Source organism: Strix uralensis, chromosome 20 (genome assembly GCF_047716275.1).
Source record: "Strix uralensis isolate ZFMK-TIS-50842 chromosome 20, bStrUra1, whole genome shotgun sequence".
NCBI lineage: Eukaryota > Metazoa > Chordata > Aves > Strigiformes > Strigidae > Strix > Strix uralensis.
The window spans coordinates 464,580-476,886 of NC_133991.1; the positions used below are offsets into that span (position 1 = coordinate 464,580).

The following is a 12,307-nucleotide window of genomic DNA, read 5'->3' on the forward strand; positions in this document are numbered from 1 at the left end:
GCATTGCCAGGGCGGGAGGGGTGCGGGTCGACGCTGCGGCCGCCATGTCGGGTGAGGGCAGCCCGTTCGGGGGCGGGGCCGGCGCGGCGTGACGGCCGCAGAGCGGGAAGCTCTTTCCTCCCCTCAGCCGCTGCCATTTTGGAGGCGGTGCCGGTCGGGGCGGGCGCTGCCGCCGCTGCCTCCTCCTCTCCTCCCTCCTCTCCTCTCTCTTCTCCCCGCTGGCCCCTGAGGTAGGGAGGGGCTCCCCGCTGGGCGTCCCCTCCCCGCGGCACCCACCGCGCTAGGGACGGGGGTCCCCGAGTTCTCCCTGGTACTCCCGGACCCTCATGCACCCCCGTTCCCCCTCCTACCCCGTGGACCCGCCTGACAGGGCACTTGGTAGCGGGGGACGGGACCCCCCTGACAGTGTGGGGAGAGGGACCCCCCCGCCCACTGGGATCCCCCCCCAGGCGGTTTTGGGGGGCAGGACCCCTCGGGGACCCCAGGTGAGGGGTGCGCCCCCATTACTGCCACCGCTGCCCCGTTAACTCGTTATTTTCTCTATCACCCCCCCTCCAAATTTCCCTTTTTCTCCCCGTTTCTCACCCCCTCAGGTGATGGCAGAAGAGGTCGAGCCCAGCGCCTTCGTCCCGGCGGAGGGGGCTCCCCCCACACCCCGGGGGGGTACCCCCCCATCCCGGAGGCCTCTGAGGGCCCCCCCCCCTGAGATCCTGAGGGCTCCCCCCACACCGCGGGGTCCTCCCAGGGGTGCCCGCCCATCGTGGACCGCTCCGAGGGGGCACCCCGCGACCCAGGGGGGTCCCCCCTAACCCCGGGGGGCAGCGAGGGGCCCCCCCGCCCGATCCCGGGGCGTTGCGTGCGGCACTGGAGGCGGCTCTGACCCGGGACCCCCAGGGAGGTGACGCCGGCCGAGCTGAGCCCGATTTTGGGGGTCCCCTGACCCCCCAAGACAAGTGTCAGCACCTGGACGGGGCCCTGCTGCTGCATGACAACCTCTGCCTGGTACGCGGGGGGGAGGGGGGGCAAAATGCGGGGGGGGGGGGGGGCACCCAAAATAGAGGGGAAGGGGGTATGGGGGGTGGTGGGAGGGGGAGTGGGGGGATGTGGGGGTGCGGTGGGCGTTTGGGGGCTCCTCCTGACCCTCCCTGTCCCCCTCAGGTGCCAGGGGGCAGCCGCAGGGTTTGGGGGGGCTGCGGACGGCGCTCAGCACCCTGGAGAAGTACGGCCGGAACCTGCTGCAGCCTGGCCCCCCCGGCACTGCCGCGCCGTCCGCTTCGGGAACCCCGTCTGCCACGGCACCGTCGACGCCGTGCAGGTACCCCAAAACCCGCACTGGCACCCCAAAACCTCAAGGACCCCAATCCCCCCGTATCACCCCAATATCCCCCATAGAACCCCAATATCACCCCAATATCTCCCACAAGCACCCCAATATTTTGCTGTAGGACCCAAATATCTCCTGTATCACACCAGTATCCCCCACAGAACCCCAATATCCCTCTCTGGCATCCCAGTATTTTGCTATAGGACCCCAATCCCCCCGTATCACACCAATATCCCCTATAGCACCCCAGTATTCCCCCATACAACCGCCGTACTCCCAGTATCAACCCAGTATCCCTCATATCACCCCAGTATCCCATTACAGCACCCCAATATTCTGCTGTAGGACCCCAATTCCCCACAGGACACCCCAATTCCCCCCCCTCCCCGTAGCCCAAATCCCCCCCAGTGACGGTGCCCCTCCCCCGCAGGGGGGGCCGGGGGGTGCTGTGGCTGTTGGGGTACACGGAGGAGACAGGGAAGGGGCTGAGCTTCCCCCCCGGGGTGGGGAGTCCCCAAATCCCCCGTGTGGCCACCGTCACCGCCGACGTCCTGCTGCTGTGCGCCGAGCTGAACCTGTTGCTGGCCGTGAGTGCTGGGGGGCACTGGGAAGGTTGTTAGGACCGACTGGGGGGGCACTGGGACATACTGGGGGGCAGTGGGACATACTAGAATATATTGGGGAGCATTAGTAAGGTCACTGGTACATAGTGTGGGGCACTGAGAGGGTTACTGGGACGTACTGCAGGACACTGGAACATACTGGGATATATTGGGGAGTGCTAAGAGGGTCACTGGGACATACTGGGGGCATTGGGAGGGTTACTGGGATGTATTGTAGGACACTAGGACATACTGGGATATATTAGGGAGCGCTAAGAGGGTCATTGGGACATACTGGGGGGCACTGGGACATACTGGGATATATTGGGGAGCAGTAGGAAGGTCACTGGTACATAGTGGGGGGCACAGAGAGGGTTACTGGGATGTATTGCAGGGCACTGGGATGTACTGGGATATATTGGTAAGCGCTAGGAGAGTCACTGGCACATACTGGGGGGCACTGGGGGGATCGCTGAGATGTACTGGGGGGCACTGGGACATAGTGGGGCACACGGGGGATTACTGGGACCGCGCCGCCCGCCGCTCCCCCCCACGCCTCCCCCGGGCGCTGCCGGGGGACCGCCGGGACCCTCCTGTGCCGCCGGGCACGGAGCCGGCGGGGACGCCGCTGGGTCCTAAAGGCTCCCGCCCGCCTTCCGCGGGCGGCAAAGCTGCTGCTGGAGGAAAGCGGGGGCGGGGGGGGGGGCGGCCGGTGTCATAGTGAACCTGGTGGCGGGCGAGGGGTTAAGGGGGGCGGCCGGGCTGCCGGAGGACGCCAACCCACGCCCGGGGTGGGGGGGCCGCCGCCGCCTCTGGGGGATGTGGGGGCACCAGTGTGTGACAGGGGTCGGGATGGGGGGAGGTGTGGGGCCTCTTCTGTGTGAGGGGGGTGTGAGCTGTGGGGCTGCCGGTGTGTAACGGTGAGGTCTGGTTGAGGGGAACCATGAGGCAGCTCCTCTGACAGTGGGGGGCCGTGGGGGGAGCTGTGGAGACCCCCCCGGGGTGGTGTGGGGGGTGGCGGCTGGGGGCAGCTGTGGAGGCTGCCTGCGTGTGACAGTGGGGTCTGTGCAGGGGGAGCTCCGAGGGTCCCTGTGCGTGGCAGGGGAAGCTGTGGCAGTTGTTTGTGTGTGACAGGGCTGGGGGGAGGGTGCCGTGGGGAGCTGGGGCTGTGTGTGGCAGAGGGGATGGCGTGGGGGAAGCTGGGGGATCTGGGGCAAGGGGAGGTGTGGGGGACCTCCCTGTGTGGCCCTGGGGTCAGCGCCTACGGGGGTGTCAGGGTGAGGCCTCCCCTCATGCCTGTGCCTTAGCAGAAGAGGGCAGGGGACATGGCAGGACATAGTTCAGTCTGGAGGTGAACACCCCACACCCAGCCCCCCTCAGCGAGTAGAAAAGGATCCAATGTCCCTTTGATTTCAGTGTCCTAACAGTGCAGCTTCTGCTTCTGCAGGAGGACGTGGTTCAGGGAGAGAGGTTGGGAGTGTGAGGATGGGGGTGAGGATCTCAGCTCGGGGTCGCTACGTTTGTCAGTGTGGGAAGGGAAGTCTTGGGGCTGAAAGCGTATGAAACCCTGTCAAAAAAACTACCAGGCAATGTGCTCTTGTAGAATTCTCCCAGTAATCCTGATGTTCACTATTTCACCGTTGAATCGCTGTACCAGTAAGAAGGCAGTAATGTATACGTGAAGTATTTGTCCCAGAAAGCAAATTATTTATGTTCCCATCTAGTGACGAATGATGTGACAAGTTTTTAAGTGAGTGGCAGGAAGGAAGAGTAGCATATTTTGGTGACGGGACTAGAAGAAAACGTCAGGTGATGAGGTGACAGTGCTGACAGTAGAGTTCATTGAAGAAATATTACCTATTTTTCCTGGTAAAAAGAATCTGTTTGTTTTTTTTTTTTTTTTAACAAATATGCTAAACATGAATCTGCCTAAAGGAAAAGTCCATTTACATAGTCTGTTTTAGACTACTGCTTCTTTTTCTTTAATCATGTGCTGACTGAGGGTCTTACTGTACAAAAGTCGTCAAATTCTGTCATTTCTCTGTGTTTGTTGTTACAGATCATGGCAGCAGAACAGAGTCCAGCAACTTCCGTCATCGACAGGGCCGTCAAGATGAGGAAGGAGATTGAAGCCCGGAAAGTGGTCTTGGCCTGGGGGCTCCTTAATGTGTCTCTCGCAGGCATGATCTATACTGAAATGTGCGTTAATTGTTACATCTGAGTCAAACAAGCAAAGCCTCCTCCTTTGTATCTCCCTGAATCTTTCCTGGGCCTGAGTGGTTGCAAAATGAGAACTTCTTTTTTTTCTTTTCAGGTCTGGAAAACTCATAAGCTCCTATTACAACATCACATACTGGCCACTCTGGTATATTGGTGAGTTGCTGCAGCATTTAAATTAGTTTTCAGGGTTCTTTTCTTTTATTCACTTGTTCAGTTTTATTGCTGGAGAGGTGGTCCTTAAACCAGCTTTTTTTTTTTTTAATTGGGTTTTTTTGTTAGTTTTAAATTTAAACCAAAACTTTGGTTTGCTTTCTGCTATCTCCCTTGAAACTTGGAATTTCTTCCGTTTTAGTGACAGGTAAGGAGTGTTAACAGCTTTCTTAGATAGGAAGAACTTATTTGGTGCATTAAATCTGTTTAATGTGTGGAGTAAGGCTTTGGGGAACACGGCAGATTTTACTGCTGTGTCGTACCGTGGGCGTGGATGGCATTTCACAAGAATTCGAGTTTGTTTGGGAGGAGCAGACTCTAAGCCAGCTGTATCAAATATGATTAGAGGATGAAGCAAGAGGAGGAGAAAAATCATGAGATGAGTGACAGATGATTTGACAGAAGATGGTTTTTGAGAAAGACTGTGAAACTTAATTGTAGTCGATTTGGAAAATGACTGTCTGTCTTTAAATATTCAATTGTAGCAGTATAAATTGATCTCAATATAGAAAGGAAAATTATCTCCAATGGTTCTTACATAAAAAGGTGAAGAAATCTTAGGTATTGCCCAAATTGGTACTTACTGACAGCACTAACAATGACCTGTTTTTAATAGGCATATGCCCATGTTTGCAAACAATCCACTTTTGTTATTCCCATGCTCAAGCTGCAGTAAAAACTTCTCTGTTTCTTCTAGAACGTGCACTTGCATCTCTGTTCAGCCTGAATGCCTTATTTGATTTCTGGGTGGACTTCAAATACACGGTGGCACCGACCAGCTTGGTCGTGAGTCCTTGCCAGCAGACCCTGCTGGGGTTGCAGAATGCAGGTGGGTGCAATAAATATCTCCGGCAATCTTTTTTAATTCTTTTTTTTTGTTTCAAGATGGTGTCTCTCTCAGCGGTGGGATTCTTTAGTGGAGTGAGTTCTGAATGGCCTCATCTGACAGGAGCGGTGAACTGAATTACCCGCAGCCTATTAAAACTCACAACGTCAAGTGATAATTTGATGAGTGTTTGTGGGGAGAACTGGAGGGGAAACAAACACACAGACGGTGAAAAAGGGCAGGATGAGGGCGGCTGCTGAAGGACAGAGAGAGACTTGAACACTGTGAGGTGTGACAAGGAATCTGTGACTTATCCATGGAACTAGGAGCAAGGCAGAGAGCGCAGGTTTATATTTTATTTTGATGTCCTACTGCTGTCACGCTGGGTAACGAGAACCAAATGAGAGGGACAGACAGACCTTCGTGTGAAGACGGAAAATGAGCCTAGAGAGTGGACGCTCAGAAAGCTTTTGAAGATCAAAGCAAAGTTCTGAAAAGAGCCTGACAAGGTAAATAGACCAAAAGCAAAATGCTAGCACGGTAGTATTGCACTCTGCTAGTCTGCCCCCAGGAAATGGGCAGCAGATGGTTGTAATGCTGCAACAACAAGGTTCAAGCATGTCCTGTGTTTATTTGCAGAGATAAATTAAGACATTCAATGCCTAAAGATGCCCAGAGTAGGCAGGTGGAGGAGCTGATGGAATAGAGAACCCCCCTGGGTTACGCAAGGTGCCTGGTAACACTGAACTGAAATCTGAAGCTGCAGGATTCGTGCTGAGCTGTGGTCCTGTGTCTCAGTCTTCTCTTTTTTTCTGTCAGTGGCTTGACTGCTGAGTTCTGTAGGGACACTAGTTTTTCTAGCGTCCCTTCTAGCATCTTCTTTAAATTGCCTTAAGATAGCGTTGTGTCTGCGTTTAAAGGGGGGAGGAGAGTTTGGGGCTGCTGCATCCACAATGCTGATTCTGTTTTTCCTCCTTGCAGCGGTACAAACAACTCCAGCGCGTGAGCTGGCGGCAAAGAAAGCCCCGTCTTGGACACCTTCTCCTCCGATCCAGGGCCAGAGTTCCAGCCCGTCCCGCTGCCCTAGCGCCAGTCCAAAGTTTACTACCGGTTGTACCCCAGGGTACAGCCCTCAACGACGGGCTCTGTCAAGCACCAGCGCTGCTTACGGCAGTGCTGGAACCTATTCCCCAGGCAGCAGCTCAGTCGGGTAAGGACCAGGCCAGCTCCCGAGGGGACAGTTGGGGTCTTTGTTTGGTGCCCTGTGCTGCTGAAGGGGAGCAGCAGCCAGCGGAGAGTTGTCTGTGTGTGTCTTTGCTCCTTTGGCAAAGCAGATCTCAGTCTGTCGTATCGGGATTTGTCCTTTTTCCCTCATTGGGTTGGAGCAGCTGGTTTGTTTTGGAACAAAGCAAAAACAAGAAATCAAACTGTAAGCGCAAAGGAGACCAAAAGAAACCAACCCAAACCCCAAACAAGAGTCTTTTATATTCATGTCGTGTACAAATCAAGGTGGAATTCTGTCGTCTTTATATGATACAAGCGTTTTTTTTAATTTGCCCAAGGTTTCCAGCTGCAGCTCCTCTCCTAGCGGGTCACTGTCCCCCACTAGCGTTGGGCCAGTGGAAAGCAGCAGCTTAAGGTCTCGTTACCGCTCTTCCCCCGGTCTGTGTAATTCTCCTACGGGCGAAGAAGATTATATGAGAGACCTCAAGGCACTGCACACCTTCCTTCGGAACGAAGAACAGAAGCAGCAGAGAGTTCAACTAGGTAAAGAAACCAAACTGATTCGATCGGAAAGGCTTGGTCAGGAGAAGGGGTTGGGTTTATCAGAGAGTGGCTTTTATGGATGAGACAAGTCGCAAAGGATTCCAAGTGAGATTTGTTTTAATTTTTCCAGATCCTCATGCACGTGTTCTGCACTTACCTCGACTCCAGGCTGCCGCCTCACCCCAGATATCCCGAGGGCAAAACCTTCACTTCCCAACACTTCATTCAGACACCGGATAAACCAGGTACCGGCGCTCACATTGAGCTGCCCTTGGCCTCTGGGATCACGTCAGCACCCTTGAAATCCCCGACACCTTTGGAACTTTTCATGTGCAGACACTTCGAATGAAAACGGATTTTGCATCTACCAGAGCAGCATCAATCCGCCCCACTATGAGCTGATCTACCAGCGCCACGTCTACAACCTGCCCAAGGTACGGTGGTGGTAGCGGTGTCCTCCGGCTGTCAGGAAATCTGATTTGGGTCTGATTTGTTGTTTTGGTTTTTTTTTTTTTCAATTCTAGCCACATTTATTGACGTTGACACTCAGGCTGGCTCAGTGCAGGCAGTAAACCTTAGCTTGGCCTTTGACCATGATGTTGTACTTAGTCTGCTCCTAGACAGTCCTTTTAGTATCTGTTTAAGATCCATACGTACCTAGGCAGTAGCTTCCTCTTTATTTTCTAACAATTTATTTTAAAATACCACATCAGGTAATCCTCGATGTGTGTTGTCACCCGGGGCTTGTCCCTAAGAATCCTGGGGAGAAGCTTCTGTCCTGGTTTAGGCCCAGAGGGTAACTAAGCCCCACGCAGCCCTTCACTCGCTCCTTCCCCCTCAGCGCTGGGAAGGAACAAAATTTAAACAAAAAGGCTCAGGAATTGAGATGAGGACAGGGAGGGGTTTCCTCACCCATTAAAACAGGCAAAACCCAGACTCGTTAGGGGAAGGAGAACAAGAACATCGCTTTGATTCAAACACTCACAAAACCAACACTTAACAGGCAGACTGGGACAGAGAGAAGCGTTAAAAAACACCTCCCCTCACCCCTCCCTTCTTCCCGGGCTCAGTTTTGTTTGAGGGTCCTGCTTTTATACAGTTTAACAAACAAATCATATTAAAATAAAAAAAAAAAGGGGCGTGGAAACATCTGGTAGATCGGCTTCACTCGGGCACATCCCGGGTCTGGCCAGGATCCGGGGCGCATCCGAGGAGTTCCTGTCTTGTAGGAAACAGCTGCCTTAGGGTCCAAAAATAGAGATTCTTTATCTAGTTTTCAGAGGGAATCTGGTCGTATTTCATGCGGATAGGGTGCTGGTCGGGAGGTTCACTCAGAAGTCAACTCTGGTGCGAGGCCTGTGGGTCAGGCTCTGGTGGTTTAGGCTTTGGTTCGAGGCCTGTGGGTCAGGCTTTGGTCTGAGGCCTAAGGTTCAGGCCTTTTTACGTCCCCCAAACAATCACCAAAACCCCAAAAAACCCCAACATCCAAAAATCCCCAAAACCGCCAAAAGATCCTGAAACACTCCCCCTCCAAAAAAACCAAAACTCAAAAACCAAAATAAGCCCAAAACCCCCAAAACGCTAAAACCCCAAAAACCAAAAGAAAACCAAACCCTCCAAAAAATCCTAAAAACTCCCAAAACCCCCAAACCACCCAAAACCCCCCAAACCCACCAAAACCCCCCAAAAACCAAACCACCAAAACCTCAAAAATACAAAAAGCCCAAAAACCCAAGAACACCAAAACCCAAAACCCACCAAAACCCCCAAACCCCACCACACGCACAGCCCCAGCGCAGCTTCCGCTCTCAAACTGGCAAAATTCTCCAGTGAATTTTAATTTTCGACCGATCCTGCTCTGCTTTCCAAAACCTGCAGCACGTCAAGTGTTTAGAGATGGTAACCCAGCCAAAACCCACGTTTGGTCTTTTTTCTGGTATTTCTCTCTCTGCAAAAAGCCAAGGATGAGGCAAAAACGCCGCCAGCCCCGCCGTGAGGCCATTTTGCGGTGGCTTTCCCAACGGCCGCTTCCTCCGCCTGAAAATCCCCTTTTTTGCCGAGGTTGGAGGATTTTTTGCAGGTTTTTTTGCAGGCGTTTGGGAGGGCTTTTTGCATTTTTTGCAGGTTTTTGCAGTTTTTTGGCAGGGGGTTTTGCGGATTTTTTTTGCGTTTTTTTTTCTTTTGTTTTTGCGGGTTTTTTTCGCGGGTTTTTTCGCCTTTTTTTTGCGTTTTTTTGCGGGGTTTTTTTTGTGGTTCTTTTTGCGGTTTAGGGGGTTGGGGGGGTTGGGAGTTTTTGGAGGGTTTGGGGGGGTTTTGGGGTTTGGGGGTGTTTGGGGGTTTTCGGGTTTTGGCGTGTTTTGATTTTGGGGGGATTTGGGGGGTTTTTTGATTTTTTTGGTGTTTCTGAGTTTTTTGGGTGTTTTTTGGTGTTTTGGAGGCATTTTTGCGTTTTTTTGGGTTTGGAGGTTTGGGGATTTTGGGGGTTTTTTTGGGTTTTATTTTATTTTGGTTTTTATTTTTTTTATTTTTTGGGGGTTTTAAATTTTTTAAATTTTTTGTTCAAGAGAAGCCCACCATCCACCTCTGGCAGCCTTGCGAGCTCTGCCCTGGCCCGTGCCTCCAGCACAACCACAGCTCTGCCCTTCCTTTACCTTTCCAGTGATTTTTTTCACTGTTTTTTTGGCTCATAACCTCTGATTTTGGGAGCCTCACGGACTGACACGCAGCTGCAGCACCTCGGCAGGAGCCCGGGCTCCATAAACCCGCAGGCTTTTTGGGGCAAAAAACCCACTGGAGTTTGTTTCAAAGAAGAATTGTTCAATATTTGCCCAAAAAATATTTTTCTATTTTATATATGGGAGAGGAGAATCTCTTGCAAATTCTGGCAAATGAAGCTTTAGAATTGTATGGTTTAAAAAAAAAAATATTAAGGGAAATAAAAATCCATAAGCCCCCCCCTCCCCGATGCTGAAGGTCTCTGAGTCGTAAACTGCCAAAAACCCCCCATTTGTACATAAAAGCTGTGAGAACTCCAGCGGGGGCGGGGAACCCCACGTGTTTTGGGATGAGAAAATATATTTTTTGTACTGTATTTTATCTCTGTGGGGCCGGGGGAGCTGCTGGTTCTTGGTGTGAACCGGCCGTTACTGGTGATTCTTGTCTCCCCCGGCAGCCGCAGGGCTATTCCTGTATTAAAGGAGTTTGTTTTAGCAAACGCTCATTTGGGTTTTTCTTGGGGTTCAGCACCCCTAAATCCATCGCCGTACCGAGGGGGGACTTGGAAGAACCGGGTTTAGCTGGGCTTGACCCCCCGCCTCCTGCCTTCGCCCCCACCCCAGCCCCGTCACTCGCCTGCGAAAGGCTCATGATGGGCAGAAATTCTCTTTTTTTGGCCCTAAATCTGGGTGTTTCTCTAGAAGCAGCCCCGGGGCCCAGGTCCCTGCGCACCCCCATAACTCTGCACCCCGATAATACCCTGCGCCTGGTCCCCAGGCACCCCCGTAAACCACACACCCCGTGTACCCCTATATACTGTGTACCCCAACACACTATGTACCCCAATATACCGTGTACCCCACTCCATGGGTGCCCCAATATACCATATACCCTGCTCCCTGGGTACCCCAATACATTGTGTACCCCAATATACTGTGTATCCCTCTCCCTGTGTACCCCAATATACCGTGTACCTCACTCCCAGGGTACCCCAATACACTGGGTACCCCAATATACCATGCACTCTGCTCACTGGGTACCCCAACACACTGTGTACCCCAATATACCGTCTACCCCGCTCCCTGAATGCCCCAATACACCATGTACCCCAATACACTGTGTACCCCAATATACCGCGTATCCCACTCCATGGATACCCCAATACACTCTGTACCCCAATATACTGTGCACCCCACTCCCTGGGCACCCCAATAGACCGTGCACCCCAGTCCCTGTACCCCAATACACCCCGCTCGTTGTGTACCCCCATACACTACACACTCCACTCCCAGTGTACCCCAATATACCATGTACCCCAACATATTGTGCACCCCACTCCCTGTGCACCCCAATACACTCTGCACCCCAGTCCCTGTGTACCCCAATACACTGTGCACCCCAATACACTGTGCACCCCAGTCCGTCTGTACCCCAACACACAGTTCACCCCAGTCCGTGTACCCCAATACAACGTGCACCCCACTCCCCGTGAACCCCAACATACTGTGCACCCGAGTCCCCGTGTACCCCAATACATTGTGCACCCCCATACACTGTGCACCCCAGTCCCTCTGTACCCCAACACACCGTTCACTCCAGTCCCTGTACCCCAATACACCGTGCACCCCACTCCCTGTGAACCCCAACACACCCCACTCTCCCTTGTACCCCAACATACTGTGCACCCCACTCCCCGTGCGCTACGGTGCACTGTGCACCCGGGTAAACCCTGCACCCCGCTCCCTGTGCACCCCAGATTCTTCTACACCCCAGCCCCGCACACCCCAATACACCACGCACCCCAGTTCCCATGCACCCCGATACACCGCACCCCCCGCTTCCTGCGTGACGCAGCCCCGCGCACCCCGATTCCCGTGCATCCCCGACCCTGTGCACCCCCACACAGCGTGCACCTCGCTTCCCCTGCACCCCGATATACCACGCCCGCTGTCCAAGCGCAGCCCACATCCTTGCGCACCCCGATACACCGCGGCCCCCCCCGCCCGGATCCCCGCGCACCCCCGTCCCTGTGTACCCGGTTCCCGTACACCCCAGCCCCCCTCACCCAGATACACCGCGCACCCCGTTATTAGGTGCACCCCAGGCCCCAGCGGAGGCGGGTCAGCTCCAGCCCCTCCCGGTGGGAAGGGGGGGCGGTTTTGGGGGGTCGCGCCCCGCGCATGCCCCGCACCTCCCGGGGAAGGACCCAGGGACCGACGGACGCACAGACCCCGCCATGGCCAGCGAGGGGGAGTCCAGCCTCCCCCGCCGCCGCTGCTGCACGCAGGATGCACCCGGTGAGGTGGGGGGACACACCTGGGGGGGTTCCCCCGTTCCTGACAATTATACCGGGCATTGAGGGGGTCCTCCCCATCCTGAGTACCAGCAGGGTTCCACCTCCTGAGCATCACATTGGGCACTGGGGGGATTCCCCTCCCCTTCCTCATCCTGGGGGCTGGTGGGTTCCCCCCTCCTGAGCACCACCCCGGGGGCTCTGTGTGTCCCCTGTGGGGTTTGGGGACCAGGGTGACATCCCAGCACAGCAGCCCCTGGGTGTCCTGTGGTGCTGAGCCCGGGCAGGATATGGCCCCAGTGTGACTCCAGCCCCCACCCCCACCCCCCCCGCAGATGCCCCCGAGGCCA

The 12,307-nt window shown here is 54.4% G+C and overlaps 1 protein-coding gene across 5 annotated transcripts; it reads left to right on the forward strand.

Annotated features, from left to right (window-relative positions):
* The first annotated feature begins 146 nt into the window (after positions 1-146).
* LOC141952533 (transmembrane protein 209-like) lies at positions 147-10,163 on the forward strand. 5 transcript variants are annotated; one of them, XM_074890101.1, is made up of 10 exons: positions 147-1,002; positions 1,159-1,314; positions 1,755-1,911; positions 3,986-4,125; positions 4,241-4,299; positions 5,054-5,185; positions 6,164-6,392; positions 6,745-6,949; positions 7,080-7,194; positions 7,286-10,163. In XM_074890101.1, exons 1-8 carry the CDS (start codon positions 986-988, stop codon positions 6,818-6,820), a joined length of 966 nt encoding a protein of 321 aa, XP_074746202.1. In that variant the 5' UTR covers positions 147-985; the 3' UTR covers positions 6,821-6,949; positions 7,080-7,194; positions 7,286-10,163. The 5 variants fall into 5 exon arrangements, with proteins under 5 accessions (XP_074746202.1, XP_074746203.1, XP_074746207.1 ...); XM_074890102.1 differs by lacking the exon at positions 1,755-1,911 and having other exon boundaries at positions 1,159-1,315; XM_074890106.1 differs by lacking the exons at positions 6,745-6,949; positions 7,080-7,194; positions 7,286-10,163 and adding exons at positions 5,242-5,691; positions 5,822-5,911 and having other exon boundaries at positions 5,054-5,142; positions 6,164-6,233.
* Positions 10,164-12,307: the final 2,144 nt, after the last annotated feature.